Below are 26,507 nucleotides of genomic sequence, written 5' to 3'. Positions count from 1 at the left end.
TAATTACCATTACAATAAATTTAATTAAATACCATTGTATTGTTCGATGGCCTACTAAATAAATTAACAAACAAAGGAAACTTTCATTTTTACAATAGAGAAAGCCGAAAAAGGCAGTCGGAGCGTAGAATGATTCAACAGTGGTATGCCTCAAAATCCTGCTTGCACCGTGAACCATAAATCTTTACCGTTATCTTAATAAGATGTTGACCGAATTTCTTTTAGTAGCGAAATAAAACATATTTGGCTAGCATCTTTATTTTAGTACTTGTTACTTATTGGTTTGTTTATTTTTCTGTTTAGCGGACTTCGGATTCGCAAGATTTCTCGAAGAAGGCAACATGGCTGTTACACTATGCGGTTCCCCAATGTATATGGTAAATATTCAACGTATATGATGGTCTATTGTTTGATATATTTTTATTGTCAGTTATCACTAATTTGTTATTTATTTAACAGGCTCCAGAAGTAATAATGTCGCTTAAATACGACGCAAAGGCAGATCTGTGGAGTTTGGGCACAATAGTATACCAGTGCCTAACTGGAAAGGCGCCCTTTCAGGCAACCACGCCTCATGAATTGAAGGCCTTTTACGAGAACAGCGTCGATTTGCAACCCAAGTGAGTGATTCAATGTCTCTTATAAAATTTTATTTTACTTTTATGATTAGTGCATTTTTGTATACACGATACGACTCTTATTGAGATCATATATTTGTAAGTGCCCTCTAGGACCCCGGGGGTTCCTACCAAATCCGTCCAATTTTTAACTGCAAAAGGTCAAAAATTCACAATTTCTAGTATATCTTTGGTGAATAAAATATTGGATACATTTCAAAGTATGAAATCTCGTGTGTCCGGTATTCGCCTTGACAGCTTTAGCGGGCTAGGGCTAAGATACAATAATAGTCTGTTGGTCAAGATGAATGAATCCCTTCTCAATTCGAGAAGGGAGCCACGCCTAGCAGTGTAACAATGATGGGTTAATATTGATGTATGTTTGCAGAATGCCGCCGGGCACCAGCCCCGAGCTATGCAGCCTGCTCATAGGCTTGCTGCGCCGCAACTCTCGCGAGCGGATGCCCTTCGAGATGTTCTTCAACCACCCCTTCCTGCAACGCCCGAGGACCGCCTCCGTCACAAGTAAGCCAAAATCCCATACTTCATTGTACACGCTTATACGCTTACTACACTTGTAACACTACACTAGTATTCGTAAATAAAAACATAACCAAGTACAGTAACACCCAGATCTAGAATAGATAATACACTTATTATATATTTATAGACAGATAGATATTTTAGGGAGATTCGAACCGGACACCCTATTATATGAAAACAGACCAATATGGTGACCGTTATAGCGAATAAGTTACTGATATGATCTTTACAATATACTCATAATATCTATATTATGAGTATATTCTTCTAAGTGGACCTTATTAAAATATCAGAGTATGGAAATTACTGGACCACTTTTAATTTTGTTTCTTAGAAAATTATATTGATCCGCTTAGAAAAAATGTGGAAATTAAAGTTGTTGATATTTCGTAGTTATTTACGGCTAGTACCGACAATTAGAATACATTATGAATCAACATTTTAAACTATATAATTAATCCGTAAACTGATTTGAATTTTAATCATATTGCCAGCTCATTCCTACAGGTTAATTTAATCAATCGATTAATAAGCAAAAACAACAGAAAACAAAGGTTTCTTTTGTATTTAAGGAACTAATAACTTATGAGTCGATGGTAGCTTTCGATGCAAATTGAATATTTATAAGTAGCGTTTATAATTAACTGATTTATACTGTTGTCTGGCTAAATAATAACACCTCCGTTTTGACTGTCAACACGTGTTCAAAGGCAACTCGCTTAGGGCACCAGCAGACATGCTACTTTCAGCATCGGCGATCGACGATTTAGCTGCCTTCCTTATGACAGATGCAGCGCGTATCGTGTGATACGTGTCCGCTCCGATCAAACAACTTTTGTATGCTCGATGCAGTAATTGAACATTAAAAACAGATTCAAAATGATTGCAGTTGCTATTACGCGCGTTTTTGGCCGAACGCAGCAAGTCGTCAAAACGTGATACACTATCGACGCAATGGTCAAAACGCGAATCGCCGATATTAAAAGTAGCATGTGTGCTAGAGCCGTTACACATGTCACGTACTTAACCCGACCGAGTGACTCACCAGCTCAAATCCATTTCATTGTTCTTGCGCTTTCGAAATATTTTAGATATATTATACATAGCTGATGTTTAACTATCATTTATATCTTTTTAATATTGTCCTACTAACATTTATAACATGATTTCGCGCAGTATACATTTCATATTGTACGTACATTTTTAAGGATATTTAATTCTAATTTATTTGTTAACTTGAAATGTAGAGCCCGTATATTTAATAACACTACACAATCTACGTATGACTGATATTGATGGAGTTTTAATTTTAATTAGGTAGTATTAAAAAATACTTAGCTTCTAGACATTAATGTTCATGCTTATTATTTAGATTTCACACAACTAGTCACGCGTATCAAACGTCAATCTTTTTAATTAAAAAACGTTCTCGAATACATTTTCATAATTATACTAACATTTCATGCATTACATTTTTCACATACATTAATAAGTCTAGTCCAGAAATTTTTGAACTACATACATGAACTACAAATGACACGACAAGGCTATTTATTTAACTAATATTCACTCAATATTCAAAATTTTCTTAAGATATGAATTTCTATAATCAATTTTGATTTAAAACAAGCTGGCCACTAACTAAAAAAAAAACAAACAAAAGAGAAATATATAATAAATTGTTGTGTCTTTGCCTATTTACATATAGATGTGGTTACGGTGTATAATGTTGTTTAGGTTTGGACTCGGAACTGCCCGACATATCGGAGGGCGATACGGAAGGCCGAGTCGATACTAACTGTTTCCTACAGGAGTCATGGGCCAGTCAGGGTATACCACGCCTGTTTAACTATCGCTTTATGCATGGGGTGGGCTAACCTATTCACTATATTAATCAGAGCCGTCTTAAGGGCATCGAAATTATAAAAAAATATATTTTTTTAATGAAATGATTACATTGTTGTGTGATTTATAGTGAAGCCCTATATGAAACACGCAACCATATGACATAAGACGGCCCTGCTTATTACTAATTGATCCCCGATCAGTCAATGTTTTAACTGCATGGCTTGGTACTTGTCGGTTATAGGTATTACATAGGGACTGCGGAAATGTGGTTATTAATGCCATATATGAGCAGTCGACGCACTGTATTCTATTTTGAACATGCAACTACGAACTTTGCTCTTATGAACAATATTGCCACTGAATTCTGATAGAACTTAATCCTATATAAGGTTGGTTGAAGATACAGTGAGCATTTAATATCAGATGGACTGCATGTGCGTTTGCTATCTTTTTTATGTATGAAAAAAATTGGGCACAATATTTGTTATTTGTATATTTTATTGCGATATGGCTTGGTTCAAAAATTTTGAGGACTAGGTGAATCGTTCGCGCTACCCACTCGTATAGCACACCACTGTGTATGTAAATTGGATCACGTCGCCTCTGCTTCATTCATTTGGTCATTCATATTATTGTTTATTTCCGCATTCTACGCTTTCGTACGAATTTTGTTCATCACGATATGAGTTTTATTCCTTCGATATGAAATATTTATGTAGTTTTACATGCTTGTTGTGAACATTTTTCTCTATTTATAAAAACGGAGGGAAAATTGAGTCGAAATTAATATTTTGTCTTTTTCGTTCAATGTGAAAACGTATTTCTTGCTGGAATTTGTGTTTTTATTGGCAATGGAGCTTAAAATGAATATCTTATTATTGTACATGGCTTTATGGATAATGTTCACGACATTTTTATGCGTTGTATATTGGATTTTTATAGATTGCTTTATTTCCGCATATTTCCTTAATTATTGGATATATTACAACATCAACTAAGTACATCCACAAAAGGAAAAAAGAATGCGACATATTGTCTAATGCTATGTGCCTCATGTAGAATACGATGATTCAGAGATAAATTTATAAATAGCATTATATTATTGATTTTATGATATTTCAAAAGTGTTTTATTTTATATCCAAAATTTGGTTTACACTACATATTTTTGTTGCTTTAAATAAAATAATCGTTTAATTAAACTGTCAATATAGTTTAAATTTATCTTCTGATAATGCCTTTCAGCTGCGTAAAGATATTTATAAAATTTAAAGAGCTGCCAATATCGTACTGTGTATTTTTTGTTATATGTTGTTTGCAAAAAATCGACTTTGGCAGCGTAATGTTCATGTATATGCAGAATGAATTATTACTCATTTATTTATCATCAGCAAACTCGACTTCACCCGGACAAAAAAGTAGGTGAAAGCCGAATTGAACTTTCTAATTGTACTGTATTTAGCTAATCCGTTATTCAATTTGGAATTTCAATTCTGAGAAATTGTTTTATAATAATCGAGGCGTACCATATAAGTACGTGCATTATTATAATTATAGAATTGAGTAGTTCGTTTAGTGGTCACGATTCATTGCAATAAATATTCCTTTTTTTTTACAAAGCCTGTCAGTCTCCGTATTTAATATAGTGTATGATTTTAGACTAAAATTGAGAATTTTGGAATTGAGATATTTTATTATGTAACGGGTACGCACGATATGCGTTTTTTATTGCCGATATTTCGACCCAGTTGCATGGATCGTTAATATAGTATAGTCCGCGCCAAACTGGTAGTCCGCTCTGAAGTTGTTGCGAGCAGGTGCAGTCATAAAATTTGCCATGGCGACGCGATTTATATCTATATTCAGAGCGGACTAGTAGTTTTACGCGGACTATACCAATAAAAATCGCTTTATAAATAAAAGAGAAGAATGTTCTCAACTGTTCTTTTACGTTATTTGTGTTATATGGATAATAACGATATGATTGTAACGTGTATGTGTTCGGTGACAGAGCCGAGCGCGGGCGCCGGGCCGGCCGCCGCGCGCGCCGCGCCGCCCGCGCAGCCGCCGCGCAAGCTGCCCGCCGGTAACACAAACTACCTCTTATTATATCCATACTAAACGTGAATAAGTTCACAAGTCAAAATGTACACTTTTATAGCAAATATTTGTACTCTTTGGTGAGAGTTATTTTTAAAAGTTACCTACATACAGTATGTGTGTATAAAAAAGACCCGTTGACTTACTTATTCACCCTATTAAGCAATCCTAATGCTTATGCTAATTATCATTAAAAATGTAGAATGTATGTCGGTCAACTTATTAACATATTCACACCTGATATCCATATTTTAAATATATGCTCGGTTTGGTATAGTTTTAAATTTTGATACAGGCACAGGTAGATTTTTGGATTATGAGCCCGCGAACATGCTACTTACGCTTTATGAACCCTGCAATGCAACCTTAAAACGCGAATCGTCCATGCTATTAGTAATATGTCCAGTAGGGTTGTTGGAGAGTAATATATTTTCCTTAATTGCTTACTGGGGAATACATTTACGTTTAAGCTTTAATTACAATTCCATTCGAATCTTATATAAATAGTTTCCTGCTATATCTTAAATTGTTATCAATTAGTCGGTAAAGGGGATCTTGACTTGTTTATTATTAGTTATGTATAAATAAACAGGAAAACATTTATCTGTTCCAATAAATTATCTCATTACTATATCATTATCTTTATATATAATTCACGTGTAACTAATATACACTAATTAGTATTAGCTAATATTTACTTATGTTACGTGTGTCGGAATGTTTACTTTAGTTTTAGAGATAGAATACTTAGAACCTGATTAATGGAGTTATCGTTAAGATCTTTTTTTTTCGTGGCAGGATATTAGTATACTATTTATTTTAGTTATTTTTATGTATAATATAATATAATTCATATGATATAAAATATCGTATTTTAACTTTCCTAGTGCAAACGATGATTAAACGTGTTATCAACTATCACCAATGGGAAGCGAGACTTTTTCTGTCGTAACACCGGGTGCTAATACAAGAATATGATCAGCGATCGCTATTTCATGAAACAATATTAACATACCACTCCCTTTCAATATTCACGTCTGCCTGTGTTAGAATATTAAATCAGTTAATAAAGTAAACCCCTTCGTATCCCCGTCATAAATTACATCAATTTGTTGTTAGTTATACCTATGTATGCCTGCTGATCGATCGTTGTTCCTGGGTCCGTTCACACAGACCATTTATTTAATGGATTATACATAAAATTACCAAATACAGGATTTTTTACAGATCTGAATCTTTAAGTTTGTCTTTTTGTAATTGTTATATTATCATAATTATATATCACAGCGGAGTCGTCCTCCGGTCAGTGGACGGGCGTGGAGGACTTCGTGGTGGTGGATGCGGCGGAGAGCGCGTCCTCGTGCTCGGGCGCGTCCTCCGCCTCGGACGCGGCGCCGCGCCCGCGCTCGCTCGCGCTGCCCGCCGCGCCGCCCGCGCCGCCCGCCGCCGCGCCCGCGCCCGCCCGGGACACGCAGCCACCACATCTCAGGGTACGTCATCATCATCATCATCTACCCATCACTGATGCACTGCTAGATCCCGCACCCGCGCTCGCTCGCGCTGCCCGCAGCGCCGCCATCATGGTTCGACTCTGGCGGCTTCACCGTCACACCTATTTTTGCCTTATAACAGCGGTGTTAAGCCCTGCTGTGTTCTGGTTTAAAGGGTGTGGTAAGGGAGACATACTTCTCCAAAGCATTCCAACATGCTCCTCAGGGGTAGTGGCGCATCTGTGGCCGACCTCAAATAGGAATTTAATTTTATCTGGGGTTGATTTTTACTGTCGCTGGCAGTCACCACTTACCATCAGATGGACTGGTTTACATGATAAAATCTATACGGTACGACGTACTATGCGTTTTGGTGGTATATTTGGACTGAAATTATAACTGTTCGCTCATTTAGAGCACCTGACATCATGACGACCTTACCGCTATATCTTATCTTCATCGCCCTAATGTAGTAGAATATCACATTCCACTTGCCGTTTTAATCAGTATGATGTGTCAAATCGTAAGAGCAACATGCATATTTGTTGCATTATATTCATTGCAGCCATCAATTGGAACACAACCTCCTTCATGAACCTAATATCACTGCACTACCTATTATTAATAACAAACAATAATTGTACACCTTACAGAATCCAATCGGTGTTGCATCAAACGTGCCAAGATCGCAACCCATCGATGTACTCCGATCCAATCATAATCGAAATACGACCAACATAGGATCCTTATCACCGCCATCCGTAAGTACACATTAATAAATACACGAATACATTGTTAACAAAAATATAACATGTGAACATTATAGAAACTTAGAAAGAGATTTTTTGACGACTATTTTTCTCCCGTAAAATATATCCCATTCCCTTTGGAAGGCTTGTGAACTTAGTAATCATTCCCAAAGAGCAGCCATGTTCCTTTAGTCTCAGTTCAGATCTAGAATATAAGATGCAATATGTTTAAGAAAAAACTTAATTCAGAATACGAGAAGCGCCACCTTTTAGCGCGTCCCTGACACAACACCCATGTCCCTGTCACCATACCCTTATTTAGATTATATAGCCCGCTCCACATTCTCGCGTGAATCTCGCGAGAACGCGTGAAATAACCGATTCGTATAGGCTCCACATTCTCGTTTCTCGTGCTTTTCTCGCGTTCTCGCGAGAATGTGGAGCGGGCTTAACACTTGTATGCACATATTGCAGGTTCCATACACGCTGGGGACCCCTCCGTCGGTCCGTCGACGCAGCGCCTCCGGGAGTTCCCCGCCGCCCTCGCTGTGGCAAGTGTCACCCACCAACCCGCCATTGCTCCGTTCAGGTTAGTTCATTATCAAATCAAATCAATCAAATTATTTTTTTTTAATTCAAAATAGTTTCCTTAAAGAGCACTTTTTGAATGTCAATACAACTACCGCCACTTCAGAAGGTGTTTCGTTGTGGAGAATAAGCTGGGAAAGAAACTCCATAACACACATCTTTTAAAAAAAATGTTTTATACAATGGCACTTAACCTAATGGTACATGTGGAGCTGGGGCTACTTCAGACCACACCGTTTTATTAGTGTTGTTAAATATTTATCATTAACATTACACATTATATAATATGTTTATCATTTATCAGTCATAATCTGTCTATTGGATTATGTATTAAGATTTTTTTCGTACATGACATTAATTGATGAAATTGAGGATTTTTATTGATCAATTAAATCTCATTAGTCTGTAGCTATAACATATAAAAAAGAACATTATTTTATTTATTATAATTTTAATTATTTTCCGATTACTGTAAATATTTTTATTTGTTTTTTTTTTATTTACTTTAAGTTTTTAATATTTATTACATTTTAAAACTTATATCGCACAATTCTAAAAATATATAATCTTATATATAAAAAATAACATTGTTGGACAAACAAGAGAGAAAAAGTATCTAACCGTTTATCAACGTCCGTTATAATACTCAATATATCCAAATTTTGCCTTACAAAAACCGATATTTGAAAATTTCTAGTATGACGAAATTGTCGAATGTAGTAATCTTTGGTAGACTAAACATAGGATAGAATAATTATTTATTAATAATGTTAATAGATTATAGATACTAATAGAAAATAGGCAAAACATTGGATAAATGTACTTTTATAAATGTTATATGTGGATAAATGTTTTTATTGACAATACTAAAGGAATTAGGACAAACGGAATTGAAAAGCTATTGCGCTATTTTCTCTTAGCCTATTTATTATAAACATTTGTATGTATTCCAGGTTCGTCGCCGCCAGTGTCGCTGGCGCTGAAGGCGAGCGGCGAGGCGGCGTCGCCGAAGCGCGCGCTGCCCGAGCAGCTGCTGCGCGGCCTGCGCCTGCCGCACGAGCCGCCCGTCTACATCCCCAACCTGCAGGAGGAGACCATACTCGCTGTATGTGTCTAGCTAGTATTTTACTTTGGATTTCAACCCGTTACTGTTACGTCCTCCACACTAGTATTTTACTCTATATTATGAATCCGTTACTGTCTAGCCGCTGACCACGGGTCTCCTCTCATAGTCATAGCCTATCGCGTTGGTAAAGTGTGGATTGGTAGACTTTACACATCTTTGTTGGTTAGGACAAAGGCAAGACAAGTATGCCTTACTTGTTCGAAGCGTGACAGCTTTGTACTCAAGGGTAACAATGCATCTGTGGCCAACCCCAGGTAGGAATCTATTCTTATCTGGGGTTGATTAGTCATCCATGATTAGTGGTGTCAACTTACCATCAAGTGGACTGCATGCTCGGTTGCTACTTCTATATTATGAAAAAGAAAACGTTTTTTTTTAATAAAATCTCCGATGTATAGATTTTATTTACGATGTTTTCTTTCGCCAGTATAGAAAGTGATAATCAATTTCCAATACGCATAATACACGTACCTTTGGCTCTAATCTTCACAAAACCCAATGTTATTAGTTTTAGTACACAATAATACCTTATTCAATCAATTTTTGCTCATGTTTTAAATTGTATGTTACTGTGAACAGGAGGAGCACAGCAAGGTGTTCTCGCAACTGAATTTCGTCCTGATGCTTGCGGAGTTGCTGTCCGACATGGCCGTGTCCTGCGGCGCGCCTATCGCCGCACTCATGGACACATCGGAAGGTAAAGGAATGTTACAGTCAAAGTCTAACACTAAAGTTAACGTCAAAAGTGAGTACTGTTGGGCGTACTAATTTAAGACATTTTTTTATTTATAGTTATATAAACAAAATCAACTTGTTATTTCTCAAACTCGCTATGTACTTAAACTCGCCACGGCTTTGCTTACGTTGACGAAGAGTTAAAGGTGGTAGAACCCTATGTGGTTCGATTCTATCCAAATGTTAAGCGCTGCTGTGTTCTGGATTGAAGGGTGTGGTTAGGGAGATATACATTTCCGAGGCGTTCCAGCTTAATCCACAGAGGTAGCGGCGCATGTCGCCGGCCTCAGGTAGAAATGTAATCCTATCTGGGGTTCATTACAGATATCTACGGGTAGCAGTAGCCTTATCGGGTGGACTGCATGCTCGTCTGCTAAGTCTATATTATAAAAAAAGAATGTATCGTTAGAGTTACTTCTTTACCACACTGTTCAAACCAGAATACATCAGCGCTTACCTACTGCAATTAAATAGTATTAGGTACACCTAGAGTGGTGCACCTGCAATTAAACAGTATTAGGTGCACGGGGTGGACCTAACGCTACAGCGTTGTTACACTCTAAATCTACCACCCTCAAAATTTGCTCACGTGTGTTTACAGAGCGCTGCAACGAGAGCGTGCGTCTGGGTCTGCTGGTGCAGGCGATGCAGGCGCTGGCGGCCGGCCTGCGCCTCGCCGCCGCGCACTACCGCGAGCGCACGCTGCAGCCCACGCCGCAAGTGCGACACGGTGAGACCGCTTAGTACTTTCACGACGTGTCTTGAGCTGCACGGTACCGCGCGTGGTCGCAGTCGCCGCGGGACGGTGTCAAAACACATAACCCACACAAATGTGATAGTTCGTTCACCGTACGTTAGCTCCACGGCTCCGAGCCACCGTTGCGTTGTGTTGCGGCGTCGTGTGATATCGCCGTAATCTAGCAAACCACTAACATATTTACTATGACAACTCTCAGACAGCTTCGTACCCAAAGTGTTAAAGGCTAAATCACTTGTAATATTGGACGTTTTATAAATTTACGATCATAGCATCGACAATTATTTCTTTATTGTTACTCTATCTTTTATTTGATAGAATATTACGTACATTAAGCTTTTAAAATATTAATGTACTGAACTAAGAAAAATACAACTTTTTAGCTATGGTAAAAATGTCCCCTCTCTGCATAATTATTATACTTAAAATACCTCGCCGATTATTTGACTAATATTATTTTTTCAATTTGCAGTTGTCTTCTTAATGAACGGAAAGTACAAATGGATCGTAAACGAATCACGCAGACTTCACGAGGCAGGCGTCACGCCTGCAGTCTGCGACAAAATCTTATATGAACACGCTATTGAAATGGTAAGATTTGGTTCATTGCACTACACATCCCACATGACTCATCATCATTTAAGTGGACGTCCTTGACGATATGCATTCATGCACTAACATGTATTAGATGAACCATTTCGTAAATAGAATTGGCTGTTTAAAAGTATTAGCAAGTCATTACTCAGGAATTTTGTAATTTCAATACGAAGACAAAGAACGTTGACGCAATGCCTACACGTGACGTAGTTTGCCCACGCACTATGTTGAGAATGTCGTTTCTCGACAATTAATGAATCTGCCCATATCTTTCATAGGTTATTAATCACATACGCCGTTTTAAGCGTCTAAGCACGTTTTAAAGGTGAATTTTAAAGATATTAGAACTCTGTGGTTCGACTCCGGCGGACCACCGCTACACCTATTTCTGCCTAATAACTACTTATATATTATATATAAAAAAATCCATATAACACGCCCTTGCATTGATTAAGTAGTGCGTTTTTTTGTATCGCTGTAAAATAAAAAAAATGTCGCTATATGTAACGGCTGTTACGGTCATTAAGCGCATAACTTTTGTGTTGACAGTGCCAGATGGCTGCGATAGAGGAGCTGTTCGGCGACATGAAGGAGTGCGAGCGGCGCTACATGTCGGCGCAGGTGCTGCTACACTCGCTAGTGCAGCGCCACCCGTTGCACCCGCAGCACCGCACCACGCTCTCCAAATGTGAGTCACATTCGCACATATAGCACCAAGAAGCTCTAGCGGCGGAGGCGGTGGGTGGAAGGGGCGGTCCGCCCCAGGCCTCTGATCTGGGGGGAGGGGGCTCCAAACACAGTTGCTAAAAAATGTCGTCGTAACCAAACAATCTATGAAATGTGTATCAGTCAGCTAAAAAAAAGGTCACCGAATCACAGGTGAATAATTGTATGACACATTTGTAACTTTGTAAACTCAAATCAACTTTTTAGACCGGAGGTCTCCATTCAGCTTTCTGCCCTGGGCCTCCGACGACCCTAGTCTGCCACTGCCAAGAAGTCAACCCACTACTGTTTTTTTAAGCACGTGTTTCCTTTATGAGAGTATTTTAGGCACTTAAGGCATTTTAGCCAATATTAAAAGTAGCCTTTTGGCCCAGTTGAATTAATCATCATCATATATAGGAAAACTATATAAATTACTGCACAAAATAAGATTTGTATTAAGAGAACCCTGGCATGTATAATAGGGAAACATCAGCCAAAATATTTTTCGTCTGTTATGTTTACTCATTGATCAATTTCCAGATCGAGATGCAGTTCAAAGGCGGCTCAACTGCCTCAAGGGGCCGCGAAAAATTATGGACGTGAAACTTGAGGCCGGGATCTCATAATGCAATAATATGCAACTGTTAGCAATAAGTACACTGGACGCAAGATGAGAAGTGATTTTATTTTGTTCTCATGTATGGACGCGTGATAAACTATATACAACAATTATCATATAAAAAGTGTATAAAAGGAATAAGTTAGTGAATGATATCAATTAGAGGTAAATAATCATACAAGATTGTTGTTCAGCGATGATGTTTACCAGAGATTGCAATAGTTAGTTATATTTTTTTATGTGTAGGAATTGCAGATTTCTTGTAAACAGAATGAATCATAGTATCATTGAACATTTTAGTGCAAGATTTTAGCAATGCTTAAATGTCAATAATAGATAAGTAGTTTAATAGATGTGTCACTGTATCTCTTTTTAACTAAACGGTTGTACCCCTCATTATTTACTATTTAGTACAAGATAAACCAAGAAGTAGCATGCAGCTTTTAATGACAAAGCACCATTACATTTATTATTTTTGTATTTCTTTTAACGTTAATAGAGATTTATATTAATAATAAAGATACATAAAAAAAGCAAAAAATATTATTAGAAATTGTAGCATTGATTCACAAAAACATGTATTAACATTACTTAAAACTTATTTGTAGTGTGTATAAGTGGAAATTATGAAGTAAATATCTTAAAGGACAACCTGCTATAGAGATCTCATTATCGACCAATAACAATATGGCATTTTTAGGTTAAGCTATCAATAATTATGTTGTAGTATTTTTTTGCGAAAATATTCAATATAAATTAACATTTGTACATTTTCTAGTAACACACTTAATTCACACCTCACCAAATTGTGATCATTGATTATGATTTCTCTTAAAAATAATGTTTAATTAATGCTTTACTGAAATAAGAATAAAGACTGTTGTATTATAAAATTATTTTGTTTTGTTTCAATAAATAATTATTTTAACATCTGGACATTGGCATATTATTTATTACGAGGAGATAGAAACAACAAGGGTTTGTTTATCATTGTTTATTTCTCAAACAATTATCAACATGATGTTAAGTAATTAATCAGAACTGTACAAATACGCCTGTCCCTTGCCTTAAATATTTGTAAGGTTTAATGCGATTGCGTCCACGCACTGGCTGAAATATAACTTTGTCTGGAGGGAACTCTGATGATCCAGATGTTTCTAACAGAATATCTAAACAAGTCAGCAATTTTGTCATTTGTGTAGACAAAGTTGGGCATTCAAGAGATTCTTCTGTATTCCAATCAGTATTGATTACCCTTTCTATATCTCTCAGATCATCATTAGTTGCAGCATTGTGGGTTCCATTCCAATGTAAAGTCAAAGAAAATAATGGCGCCTTTTTGGGATAGTCACTACTAACTGCAACCATAGCGACAAGTTTTGCTGACTGCCTCGTAATAATAGCTCTATACAGCATGTTATCAGCAGTTACCAAACCCTCGGCAACTAAATAAGCAGTAGAAGATGCCTGGCAGTATTCCTGCCAGCTTACAGTCTGCCACTGAGTCAGTGAACCTGATAAACGTATTGGATTTTTAGCAGGTAATATTTTTCCACATTCAAGATCTTGCAGTTCTATCATTAATGCTACTCTGGCTTTCAATCGTCTTTTTATAGTGAAAATGAAATTTTCTACTGTCGCAACACTCAAACTTGGACAGGGTTCCAAATATTTCATATGTTTTTTATCATCAACTGTCATTGCCATAAAATCTAAGCCACACATCCTTTGAGCCCAAATGTAAGGTTTGCCAATTTCAGGAATAAAGTGGGAAAATTCTTCAGTGACTCCAGCATTATTTAAAAGGTAACTTGTAGCTGGATGTGGTGAGTCACTGCCCATATCTCCAGGATACAGTTCGTTTAAAATACAATCACCACTTAAAACATCTGCAGCAGAAACGCCTACAATAGGCTTAGGCAATGACATTGTTAACTTTACGACAACAATTTTGAGATGTAATAAGTATGAAAAAGCAAGATTAATAGCAGTCCCATCTGCCAAATTCACTGTCAGAAGTACATTCAGGGGATGTTTCTTTAGTATCTCTTTCTTCTTTGCTTCTGCTTTTTCTTCCTTTGAAACCTTAGTGGTTCTATGATGTCGTTTCTTTTTCTCCCTTGGTTCTTCATCATTATTATCTTGGTCAGAGTCCGAGTCGTTTGATACAACCAAATCATTCTCTACATTCTTCAATTGATCCAATCTTCTTGCTTCATCCTCATCACCAGCAATACCTGTAATAATAGATTAGTAAACTACAAATCCTTGATCTTTTGACTGCCTCTTCAGATATAAAGTACACATACTTTCAAATGATATTATGAACTTGTTAGAAAAGACTACAGGAATACATATACCAATATACATATTCCAGAGAGGTACAAAAAATACCCTAATATTTTTTATACATTTATGTTCATTTTTTCGAAATATGTGACTAAAACATGGGGGTGTTCACCTGGTGTGTTTCATGATTTTGTCATAAAAACATTTCATCATAATGGCAGTTTGACTCACCAACTGTGACAACTTTGGCACCAAGTACATCAGAATAGGCATATGCATTGGCATAGAGCAGGAACAATGGGTGTGGCAGCAATGATGCTGCTCTGGCCTCATCTCTCTTTTCATCAAGTCTGAGTGCCAAGCATTCCTGCAATGGCTTGGTAGCTTTCAAGACTTCTTTGAGGTGAGGGGCAAGGGCATCTAAACGAGAACGGGCAGCGGCTATGGCTGCTGCTACACGCTCCTTAGAGGCAACCAGCTCACTGCATGCTCCTGCAAGCTCACGACGTTGCTGCAACTCCCACTCCAGTCTGGCTAGTTGCAACTGATGTTCATCTGTTTTTGTTATTTCCTACAACATTGTAATTTTTGATTATTTTTTTTTTAAGTTTACAGAGAAAAGCCTTACAAGATTTACACAAAATATAATTACTTACAGGACGAGAAACATCAGCTGGTGCATCTTTGTAAAAGTCCTCAACAGGGACCAGTTCTATTTCTTCATCTTTTGACTTAAACTGCAAACACTTTGTGACTTCCTTGTTCAGATGATCTGCCTCATATAACAGGTTTTGCAAAAGGAGATGTGTTGAGTCCACTCTCTGTTTCTCCTTGTGTAGTGCATCACGCCCTGCCCTCGTGCGAACTTTCTCCAGTCGATTAAGCTTTTTTAAAGCTACGAGAAGTAATGAAGCCTCCACTCTTTTGGAATTTATTTTCTCCTTCGCCTGTAATGTGCGTAAACTCATATTAATGCTATGTAAGGATTCAATAAGAAAATATATATAAGATGAAATACACGAGACATACCTCTTCGTTCCCTTTCAATTTTAACTCAGCAATATCCGCAAACAGGAGACGTACATCTTGACATATCTTCTTGAATAAAACTGCATCTTTATCCGCCGGACGCGATTGAGCTTCAGATTCTTCAAATTCTACGACACGCTAAAAATATAGCAATTATTATTAGTATAATTATGAAAACTGATAAATAGTTAAGAATATAAAGCTTATTTTTTGAGATGTAATATTGAATTATCGTTCAACGAGTGAACAAAACCTAACCTTATACACGTCAACAGGCGCTTGTTTAGGATTATCGTTAGATGTGCTAGTATTTAATTTACGCCTCTTTTTCGTTGAAACGTCTTCTTTTCCCATCTTTAGAACAATACAAATTACCCTACAAACAAAATTTAGGATAAAATACCGAACAACCAAAACAGAAACACGACATAGACAAAACAAACAAAATAAAAGACGAGATACCTTTTTTTTATTCTCAGCATTTTTACAGTATAACGTTAATAGTGACATACTGCCATTACATATTTTTTCTTAATCTATCTATAAAAATAATTAACAATAAATGCCGCAGATGTAATCTTTAGTAATGAGGAAACACTTACATACAATTTAATATTATAATGTGAAGAGTTTGGATTTTATTAGTACCCAACAAATCGAGCATCAGTTTATAATAATTTTCTTATAACAACAAAACTTACTTAATAAATTAATTCTATAGAATATCTAGCATGAGGGGTATTTTTTGTCAACATTGCCTATAGGAGGATCCTGTACTTTCCTCTATATAATAATATATTTATAATACTTACCTAAAACAACTTATAATGGGGTTCAGTAAGAGAAATTATTATTAATAATTCAATCAAAACCTATTTCCACTAATGAAAACGTGTCTCGTCGCAGAAGTTTAGGCTATAACTTACCACTGGTTAAATGCTAATAAGTACATTTCACTTATCTTTGAAGATTTTTAGAGAACTCTCAGGCATGTAGAGATTTCCTCAAAATATTTTGATTCGTCGTTAAACAAGTAATAATTTATTTACATTATACGCTAAAATACGTCAAATAAGAAGTGTGCCTGAGAATCGAACCCTGGACCCACGCAGATAAAGCTATATTATTATTCAATCTCTATCTTCCAATAAGATAAATGCTGTTAAAAGTGCCATAAAAAAGATAAGCACTTGGTATATCTCGCGACATACCGCACGCTGTGGTACGACACCAATAATAAAGTAAACATTTGGTTTAGGTAAATTAATTTACAGGTTAGGGAATCCTTATAGATTGCATTGAGACCACGAATCGATCACGTGCATAACTGTAATGACGTCACACTCGTCCGTTCACTGTAGCAACGATAGATCGTGAACGAAGCGTGCAATGTTTATCGTAATTGTGTTGTTATTAACAATAAATAAACTCTTAACGACGGCAGATTAATAAACATAAGCTCGTACTTGACTCAATCACACACTTCTTTGGAAACATCTTCATTCTTATACTAAAATACCTTAAATAACATTAAAAATGACTGAAGATAAGTCCGAACTTCGCGTTATCACATATATGTGCCCAACCCACCCGGTGGAATTGTACGAATTATTACTGGATTTTTTTGAAGAATCGATGAATTGCTTTGCCACATTACAATATGAAAGCCGATCTCCAGGACCGATTGCAGGACGTCCTGATCCGTTTCATACAGACAGAGTTGATATAGGTAAGTAGTTTTTAAATTTTCAGAGTACCCTCAATTTTTTAAAACTTTGTGTCGTAACAGTAATTTAATTTTTATATTCACCATGTTGGAATTCATAATACTGTTGTATTATTATTAGTTTCCTGTGAAGATAGATCTTTATTAACTTATTAGTAGTAATAAGCGATATGTAGTTAAGCTAGTCCAGTTTTTTAATATAACATTACGCTAATCGGGGAATCATGATATATTTATGGAGAACTTAAAGTTTACTTAAGGACGATGTTTCCATTCATCATAATTCATAATAATATTATTTATTCTACAGCCTTTATGACCGCAGCTGCATATATGAAACTTCGGGAACAAAAAAATGAATTTGTGGAGCTATTACCTGTGACTCCAATATACGCTCACCAAATGAACGTAGAAAATAAACCAGGATACTTTTCAGACGTTATCATTCACAGCGATAAAAAGTAAGAATATGTTACTAAGAAACAGTTTAATTAGTAGTACATACCTACTGATTTACGATCACACCACGAGGCATCCGCCAGTTTCTTTCCTGTGGCACAAATGCTTAGCACAAACAGTTGTGTCCATAATAACAACTTATGCATAAAAGATAAATTTATTATTGGATTTATTATTAATGTTTCACCTTCGCAAAAACTACTTCGCACTACTGAGCAAGGGTATCTCTCAAATATCTAGGAAGTAGCTGGGGCGTGTGCCATCATGCCATTAGTGCGGATTAGTAGAGGAAGATACGAATTAGTAAACAACCCATGTCGGATGTTTCCAAATCGCCCGACAACGGTTAATAGCTATTATCGAATAATATCAACCAGGACTGTCGGTGTAACATGCCCTTCGAAACACGAATCGCGTCTAATATTTAGTCATAGTCAAGCGTCCAACTTCGGATCGTGGCCGACGTAGTAAATTTGTTATGTAGAACAGTTCGTCACGGTTGTATACAATTCGCAGGAACATACAAACTTGAAATTAAATAATACTAAAGACCTATTATTTCCTGGCGATATTTTTACCTAAGGTACTATTTATAGATTTAAATTGACTTATTTTTCTGTAGAAAATGACTGTACCGATTTTGTTTAAACTTTCACACAGAGCACAGTGGTAGATGATTATGCAAAGGTACTAGCTACTTTGTTTAAGATTTCTTATAAGAAAAGTTAAATCCTTCAGCTACCACAGAGTTTCCCTGCGCATTTGGATTGCATTAAATTTGCTGTTAAAATGTTTGCAGATCCTAATTCAGTCAATCTGCACAATTCAAGTAGGAATTGTTAGTTTGTGAGATTACGTATTCACATTTTAATAAGCCTAGAATTACCAGGCTTATTAGAATCTTCTAGCAAATATGCAACCTGATTTAATAGTATGCCTGCTAAACACATAATTATTTATGTACATAATCAATTTTATTATCATGCTCTGTTAAATAAATATCGCCGTCAAAAGTAAATATATATATATAGGTACCTAGATAAATTAATTGTTATCAACCGTTACTTGTTCCCTGATAAGAGAACATGGTTTTATTATCATTGACTACCAAATAACAAAGATTTTTAGTTGTCAATATAGTCATTATATCGTATTATTTACAGAGCACACAATGTTAATACTTTACTAGACCTTCGAGGGTGCACTTTTGCGTACAGTGATGAAGAGTCTTTCAGTGGAAGTAAAATTGTACTGAGGATGCTAAAAGAAAAAGGCGAAAACGCCTCTTTCTTTGGATCTGTGCTAAGTATTCAATTTGAACAATATAATATATTGTAAGTATGTGACGTTTATTATTTGAAGATATTCAATAATGATGTCTATTTACAGGATCTGGATCACATTTAGCTTCAGCTCAAATGGTGCTGACTAAACAAGCCGAATGGGCGGCAGTTGACTCTACAACTCTACTTTATTCTAAAAAGTATATGCAAGACGGAGGAAAAGATATCATAACCCTAGAGACACTAGGTCGACTCCCACCTTATCCAATCGTAGTTAATTCCAGGCTCTCAGGTTAGACAATTAAGGATCAATTCTGAATGTCCTTCATCTTTATTACGTGCAACTCTACCAATTAATATGTGTGCCAGTTCAACACAAATGTTTACACTGTTTCAGGTGAAACTAAGGAAGCAATATCTAAAGCATTACTAAACTTGTCACAGAAAGCTGAGTGGAAAAAGAGGTTTGCGAAATTTGGAATAATTAAATTTGGAGAAAACAGTGATGGTGCTTACAATGGGCCGGCTGCACAGATGTGGTCCATCCAGAAGGAAAAATTCAATGTTAGATATTATTAGGGTGTTACTGGTTATAAGTCTATTATATGTTTTGTATATTTTGTATGTGGATTATAAACCCAAACAATAAATATATCTAAAATATGAAAGAAATAAATAATATATATTTTTAATACATGCAGCAATTGTATTACATTTTTCATATTATTTAGGAACTTCTAATTTTTGTAGAGTAATTCTTAAGGATAAAAGTTGTTTCTTCTGCTTTCCATATTGTATCACAAATCTGTTTGGTACCTTAAGAACTGAAGGACGAGGGATCTGTGATGGACTCTTTGGATCTTTCTGAAAGGGTTAGACATAAGTTGTGTTAAGTAAAAATACTTAAAAATTTAGTATGTAATAAAAAATGAGGTGATAACAAGCAACATAATAATTCATACAACAGAAATAATGTAATACAACACTAGATACATAAATAGACATAATTGCTATAATAAATTATTTACTATGTAACATACAACTACAACATTACAATATTGTGTAAATTTGAGACACTAAACAACTCCACCGCCATTGATATGGTCAATTTCTTCCTGGGAGAGAGGTTGTCTACGGTAACGGGCTGGCAGGTCAATGTCGGAGATGGCTGCACTGCTCATGGGGGATGCGTGTTGTGCTTGAACTTGCTGAAATTAAAAAAAAAACAAATATTTATACACATACCATAAGATAAAAGCTAAATTTGGTCTATGTTAACTGTATGTCAAAGGTTAACTTACAACACAGATTGTGATTTATATAATGAGTAATATGGTCTTATTGTTTGAAATTACTATACATTATATTACTGAAAGAATTTCGAGAATTTAAAAAATAAATATATAAATGTACACTATTTTTTAAATAATTTATATATTTTACAAGTATTTTTCAAATATTAATTTAAAACTATAATTTAAACCAAGCTCTATTAAAAGGTGCAATAGGTAGCAAATCCAAGATAACACAACAATTAAGTTTACTTAATGTTACATTAATATAAATTAAAGAAATATATATGTACTGGCTTAGCAGCTGCAGGGCTTGCGGCAGGCGCGGACGCCGGGGCCGCGCCCCCGGACCCCAGGCCGCCTTTACGGAACTTTATAGCTGGGACACGAGATAGTACAAAGCTTACGCGAACCATAGTTACAAAGGATTTCTGTATGTTTTTACGATTTCTAAAACTCGACGCTCAATGTTATATCATGGGATTTTAGTTTGATCTAATATAATTGTCAATGTCACAATCGTAAAGTCAAATCATATGATTTGTATTTTGACATTTTAAGCCTGTAATGTTGCTCTACGTAAATGTTATTTATTTTATTTTAGTACTGTTTTTAAATGTAATCTTAACAACAAAAATCAGAACGAATCGTAGGTTATAAATATATTTTGTCAACGTAGTCCCAGGACTAGAAAAGGGCTACGGTATCCCCTGCCTGTCGTAAGAGGCGACTAAAACGGAGCTTCCGGGGTTGCAAGCGGCAAGAGTGGGAGCTCGAGCCGCCCAGCAAGCGACCCCGGGAAGGATGGCGGTATGTGTGGCATTGTGTGGTCGCATACCGTCGTAAACACTACATGGTATGGGAGGAGCGAAAAGGGCAGGGCAGAGCCCGAACGGGGCATCGCGCTTCGAGGACTCCGGTTGTGTTCCGTCGGAGATCCCGGAGTTCTCCACCAAGCGCTGAGGACGGCCACCGGGGGGTTTTAGTGCGGTAAATAACCCACATAGCCCGGCGTCGCTCCCACGATCCATCAGACAAATAAATAAATAATCTGCTAAGGATATAACTTGTAGTAGTATCAGCGTATTTTTTATTTATCGAGGACATTTATGATTACGTAAATAATTATTGCATCCTTCACCTTAGTACATAATATGAACGTCTACCTCATTTTATTAAGATTTAAAATATTAAAAAAGAAAAAACAAATTATTTGTATATAATTTATTATTACAGATACATCTGAACATTGCCATAATAGATAACTTATCCTTAAATTATAAATATTTCCACACATACAACACATCTGCAGAACATTTTTCTGAGAAACATTTTAATCTCTAATTCACTACATCAACCACATTTAGTAACAATATGCTGCACTTTTTGACATTACATTACTGTATGAAGCTATGATGATTATACTTATGACTGAAAGCAACATAAATAGGTTGCTAAAAGCTGAAGAACTAGTCACTCATGTGGAACATGTGACTGTACATATTAAACAGGTCTGCGGAAGTTCTTGCCGGCGTACTTGGCGGCGGCGCCGAGCTCCTCCTCAATGCGGAGGATTTGGTTGTACTTGGCGAGACGCTCTGAGCGACAGGGCGCGCCAGTCTTGATTTGACCAGTGGACAGACCCACTACCAAGTCAGCAATGAAAGTGTCTTCAGTTTCACCAGACCTGAAAAGAAATAGGTCTTTAGAAGAAGCCTAAACAATACCTAAAAATGTTTACTGCTTTAATAAGTTAGAAGTGATATCTGATCACATAGTAGTTATTACCTGTGAGACACCATAGTGCCCCATCCATTCTGCTTGGCCAGCAGATGGGCATTGATGGACTCAGTCACACTGCCAATCTGGTTCACCTTCAGCAGTAAGCAGTTGCAGGCCTTCTTTTCCACAGCTGTAGCAATACGCTTGGGGTTTGTCACCTGTAACACATTTTAAAATAATTATTAATGTTTCAACTGTTGCATGTTGTAAGAAATGTAAGAATTTCTTACTTATTATATACTAACAGTAAGATCATCTCCAACAATCTGGATGGGAGTCTTAGCAGTGATGTTGGTCCAGGCCGCCCAGTCATCCTGGTCGAAGGGATCTTCAATGGATACCATGGGGAAGTCTTTGATGAATTCAAGGTAGAGTTCACACAGCTTGTCAGATGGCAAGTAGTCAGCTGGGTTGGACTTGGGATTCTTGAAGTCCAAATCATAGGTGCCATTCTTGAAGAACTCGGAAGCTGCTACATCCATACCAATTTCAATCTGTAACAAATTAAATGAATTACGAACTCTTTTCACAATATGTAAATAGTGAAATTTTTTTAATATTTTTTACCTTGCCGGTGTACCCAGCCTGCTGGATAGCATCCTGGATGAGGTACAGAGCATCCTTGTTGTTAAGGATGTTGGGAGCAAAGCCACCCTCATCACCAACAGCAGTGGAATCAAGACCAAACTTCTCCTTAATGATTTTCTTCAGGTGGTGGTAGACTTCAGATCCCATGCGCATAGCTTCACTGAATGTAGAGGCACCTGAAAAGTTTATGTATGTATGAAAAATAAATATGTATAAAAAATCCCTACAATGAAATTTCCAATTAAAACATGGAAAACACCATGTTTTCATCAGGCAACACAGTACTAAATATAATTCATTGATAATAGTTCAGACTTCAGTTTAATTACCTGTAGGTAAGATCATAAACTCTTGCATGGCCAGTTTGTTGCCGGCATGGGAACCTCCATTAATAACATTAAATGCAGGTACAGGCAGCACAATATTGCTGTTGCCAGCCAAGTCAGCCAAGTGCTTGTAAAGAGGCACTCCCTTCTTGGCTGCTCCAGCCTTGGCCACAGCCAAGGAAACACCAAGGATGGCATTTGCACCAAGTTTAGACTTGTTTTCAGTGCCATCCAATCCAATCATGAATTCATCAATCTGGAACAAACAGATTTTGTGTTAACAGTTTTTCTTAGTTAATATCTCATAATAAATATTAATATTATTTTTGGTCACTAAATAAATTTATATTTTTAATTACCTCCTTCTGTTGAGTGACTTCAATGTTTTGTTTGAGAAGTTCAGGAGCAATGATGGTGTTGATATTCTTGATGGCGGTGAGCACACCCTTGCCATGGTACTCGCCCTTCACGTTGTCTCTCAGCTCCAGTGCCTCATGGACACCGGTCGACGCACCAGAAGGTACCGCCGCTCGGAACAGCCCTAACTCTGTCACCTACACAAAGATAAGATAAGAATATTTACTAATTATATGATTCTGTCACAATTGTTTATGAAAACATTATCTATATGTTTAAAGTATACGTGAACTTACGAGGTCAACCTCCACCGTGGGGTTGCCACGGGAGTCGAAGATCTGGCGCGCCTTGATTGATTTGATGGGCATTTTTGATAATAAATTTCCGAAGTACCTACAAATCAAAAAGAAAATAAAATTATTTAACGAAATTAACGAATATGTTGAGGGTACGTTTGAACTTTGATTATACTTAAAAGCTGGAGTAGATATTGATATTTCTTATTGGATCCGAAAGGTCAAGTGGAGGTTGTACATGTAAAACAGTTCACAATACGCGTATATTTTACAAAATAGGCTGCATAAAATAGCAGCAAGTCTTTCTTACAAGGAATGATCCAATTAGTTAGGTATTGTAAAGAAAAAATTAAGACCAATTACATTACACGTACATAAACGTAAAGGTCACAGAATTACACTGTATGCATATTCATTTTCAAATGAATTTCATAATATGTAACCTTACCGATAAATTACTGGAAAATATCCTCTTTTTCCTCACTTCTCACCTTTAAAGTGCACACGTAATTATCGCAACAAATCGCCGGCAAGGATTGGCAAAGGAAGGAGTTGGTTGAATAATTTGACCTTTACAAGGTGACATTAGAGCTTGGCTTGATAAAAATCGGTACAATAGTTGTACCACAAAATGGCAACCGCAGAAGTTCATGAAGTAATTTTACATGATTCAACTATAAACGTAATAAAGTAAATAAAATTTTAAATACATAATAATTAAAATTGTTAAAATTAATTTATATTTTTAATTTAGCTGGATTTTTGGTTAAAATTAAATTTCAGTTTCTGACCTATATCAAATACGTCAAAAATGTACCTGACATTTCATTTATGTCAGCTCGAAATAGATTGCCCAAAGAAGAAATCCAATAATTGTTTATTTAAACTTACCGATCTTAGGTAAAATTAAAAACAAAATGAGTGACAATAAGGAATCAAAAGAAGAAAAGAAAGTTATAGTGGTGAAAAATGCTACAGACTTACAGCGACTGAAGTTAGAAAAATTAATGAAAAATCCAGTAAGTGACTTGTGATACGTTATTTTGATCTTACTACCTTTATGACACTAATACTAAAATATGGATTTCAAGGATAGGCCAGTGTTAATACCAGAACAACCGAAACAAAAGAACTTACCTTCGGCGCCAGACTTTGTCCGCAATGTAATGGGATCGAGTGCCGGGGCCGGCTCCGGAGAATTTCACGTGTACCGCCACTTGCGAAGGAAAGAGTACGCGCGCCAAAAATTTATACAAGAAAAAAGTGAAAAGGTAATGTGGAATATTAATAAATATAATTATATAACTAAGAAGTTTGTTGAAGTAATGAGGATTGTGGTGTTATATAGATTTTTTTTACAATATGGAGTAGCAGACGAGCATGCAGTACACCTGACGGTAAGTGGCTACTTCCGCCCATGGACATCTGTAATCGACCCCAGATAGGATTAGATATTTGTACCTGGGGTCAACCACACATACACAGCTACCCCTGAGGACTAAGCTGGATAGCCTCGGATAAGTATGTCTCCCTTACCACACCCCTCAAACCAGAACACAGCAGTGCTTAACACTGCTGTTAAGACAGGAGTAGCTGTAGTGGTGGTACCGCCGGAGTTGAACCACAAAGAGTTCTACCACCTTCTAATAATAATAATGTAAATATGTAAATGTAGTAATGTAAATAAGTAAATAATAATGCACTTTAAAATGCGAAGTTGCTAAGGTTGAAACATTTCTACATTTTTACCTTTTCTGATGGTACTAAAAATTGAATTTCTAAGTGAGTAATTTATTAATTGCTTTTACAATAATCAAATATGAAACTGTGTAAGGAACTATGTTGTATTGCAATTTGTTATAGTTATAATTTATAATATACCATGACTTTAGTTTGTATTTACTAAGTTATTGCAAAAAGTCTCCTTTGTTGATAAAACAATCAAATTTAATTGTTATGATTGTAGGAACAACTTGATGACCAGTATCATATGAAATTAGAGGAGAACAAGAGAATAGCAGAAGAAAAGACAGCAAAGAAAAGGGCTAAAAGGCTAAAAAAGAAACAAAAAGCTAAAATAAAGCCCAAAAAAACAAAAACAGATAATGTTCAGGAAAAACAGTCATCTTCAGAGTCTGATAGTGATGAAGATACCGGATCAAAAGGAGATACAAAAGAACATGATAAGGAAGATGAAGAACAGACTGATGAATAATAAACTACTTTCACAGATCCAAGTTGTGTATTGTATTAAGTATAAGTGTTATTAAATAAGATCTTTATTTTTAAATAGACTCAATGATTTTCTCCATATTTAAAAATATTTGGTGGTGAAATTTATTTTATTGGAATCATACATAATTCCCAATACTAAATAGTAACAGTAGATAAACAAAATTTCAAGTAGTTTGCTATCATGGTTTCAAGATTTTGTACAGAGTCATCCCTAATAAGCATTGGAATAGCTGACATTTTGTACATACTCAAATTATAACTACTATTTTGCTATTGCAATGTGCTGACTTACACAGACAGTCAGATTTTTTTATCAGCATACATTTATTTGTTTTATTAGTATGAAAGGAGATTTATGAAATAAAAGAA

General features: G+C 36.2%; 6 protein-coding genes across 8 annotated transcripts in view; 3 read left to right on the top strand and 3 right to left on the bottom strand.

The window, feature by feature from the left end:
* The window catches only part of Atg1 (serine/threonine-protein kinase unc-51-like protein Atg1), a 40,530-nt gene extending 27,118 nt beyond the window's left edge, over positions 1 to 13,412 (top strand). Inside the window, exons 4-17 of one of the 2 annotated variants that reach the window (XM_073093288.1) lie at positions 304 to 377; positions 460 to 620; positions 1,006 to 1,142; positions 2,898 to 2,990; positions 5,019 to 5,093; positions 6,395 to 6,597; positions 7,251 to 7,358; positions 7,821 to 7,935; positions 8,888 to 9,039; positions 9,640 to 9,757; positions 10,397 to 10,525; positions 11,025 to 11,143; positions 11,699 to 11,837; positions 12,398 to 13,412. In XM_073093288.1, the coding sequence (XP_072949389.1) occupies positions 304 to 377; positions 460 to 620; positions 1,006 to 1,142; positions 2,898 to 2,990; positions 5,019 to 5,093; positions 6,395 to 6,597; positions 7,251 to 7,358; positions 7,821 to 7,935; positions 8,888 to 9,039; positions 9,640 to 9,757; positions 10,397 to 10,525; positions 11,025 to 11,143; positions 11,699 to 11,837; positions 12,398 to 12,483 (1,709 nt within the window). In that variant the 3' untranslated portion in view covers positions 12,484 to 13,412. The remainder of the gene's footprint in view (positions 1 to 303; positions 378 to 459; positions 621 to 1,005; positions 1,143 to 2,897; positions 2,991 to 5,018; positions 5,094 to 6,394; positions 6,598 to 7,250; positions 7,359 to 7,820; positions 7,936 to 8,887; positions 9,040 to 9,639; positions 9,758 to 10,396; positions 10,526 to 11,024; positions 11,144 to 11,698; positions 11,838 to 12,397) is intronic. The other variant, XM_073093289.1, reaches the window with a different exon arrangement.
* Positions 13,413 to 13,455: 43 nt separating this feature from the next.
* thoc5 (THO complex subunit 5) lies at positions 13,456 to 16,250 on the bottom strand. The gene is made up of 5 exons (XM_073093290.1): positions 16,053 to 16,250; positions 15,795 to 15,932; positions 15,422 to 15,712; positions 14,997 to 15,336; positions 13,456 to 14,713 (listed from the first exon to the last, which is right to left on the bottom strand). The coding sequence occupies exons 1-5, from the start codon at positions 16,146 to 16,148 to the stop codon at positions 13,512 to 13,514; spliced, it is 2,067 nt and encodes a 688-aa protein (XP_072949391.1). The 5' UTR covers positions 16,149 to 16,250; the 3' UTR covers positions 13,456 to 13,511.
* Positions 16,251 to 16,836: 586 nt separating this feature from the next.
* LOC140757533 (phosphonates-binding periplasmic protein) lies at positions 16,837 to 19,956 on the top strand. Its single transcript, XM_073093286.1, has 5 exons — positions 16,837 to 17,523; positions 17,831 to 17,981; positions 19,143 to 19,285; positions 19,369 to 19,554; positions 19,660 to 19,956. The coding sequence occupies exons 1-5, from the start codon at positions 17,331 to 17,333 to the stop codon at positions 19,839 to 19,841; spliced, it is 855 nt and encodes a 284-aa protein (XP_072949387.1). The 5' UTR covers positions 16,837 to 17,330; the 3' UTR covers positions 19,842 to 19,956.
* Positions 19,924 to 21,097, bottom strand: LOC140757534 (uncharacterized). The gene is made up of 3 exons (XM_073093287.1): positions 20,848 to 21,097; positions 20,345 to 20,470; positions 19,924 to 20,126 (listed from the first exon to the last, which is right to left on the bottom strand). Exons 1-3 carry the CDS (start codon positions 20,968 to 20,970, stop codon positions 19,986 to 19,988), a joined length of 390 nt encoding a protein of 129 aa, XP_072949388.1. The 5' UTR covers positions 20,971 to 21,097; the 3' UTR covers positions 19,924 to 19,985.
* A 666-nt stretch (positions 21,098 to 21,763) lies between these two features.
* Eno (alpha-enolase) lies at positions 21,764 to 24,505 on the bottom strand. Of its 2 annotated transcripts, none has more exons than XM_073093283.1 (8): positions 24,352 to 24,505; positions 23,904 to 24,000; positions 23,610 to 23,804; positions 23,254 to 23,506; positions 22,904 to 23,100; positions 22,582 to 22,830; positions 22,343 to 22,494; positions 21,764 to 22,241 (listed from the first exon to the last, which is right to left on the bottom strand). In XM_073093283.1, the coding sequence occupies exons 2-8, from the start codon at positions 23,973 to 23,975 to the stop codon at positions 22,058 to 22,060; spliced, it is 1,302 nt and encodes a 433-aa protein (XP_072949384.1). In that variant the 5' UTR covers positions 23,976 to 24,000; positions 24,352 to 24,505; the 3' UTR covers positions 21,764 to 22,057. The 2 variants fall into 2 exon arrangements, with proteins under 2 accessions (XP_072949384.1, XP_072949385.1); XM_073093284.1 differs by having other exon boundaries at positions 24,395 to 24,502.
* Positions 24,506 to 24,724: 219 nt separating this feature from the next.
* On the top strand, positions 24,725 to 26,193 carry LOC140757532 (PRKR-interacting protein 1 homolog). Its single transcript, XM_073093285.1, has 3 exons — positions 24,725 to 24,922; positions 24,995 to 25,174; positions 25,870 to 26,193. Exons 1-3 carry the CDS (start codon positions 24,821 to 24,823, stop codon positions 26,116 to 26,118), a joined length of 531 nt encoding a protein of 176 aa, XP_072949386.1. The 5' UTR covers positions 24,725 to 24,820; the 3' UTR covers positions 26,119 to 26,193.
* The last annotated feature ends 314 nt before the right edge of the window (positions 26,194 to 26,507 follow it).

The sequence above is a fragment of the Epargyreus clarus genome, unplaced genomic scaffold (assembly GCF_041222505.1).
Source record: "Epargyreus clarus isolate Ecla_fem2 unplaced genomic scaffold, WU_Ecla_fem_2.2 ptg000004l, whole genome shotgun sequence".
Lineage (NCBI taxonomy): Eukaryota > Metazoa > Arthropoda > Insecta > Lepidoptera > Hesperiidae > Epargyreus > Epargyreus clarus.
This window is presented reverse-complemented; position numbering and strand designations above follow the sequence as displayed.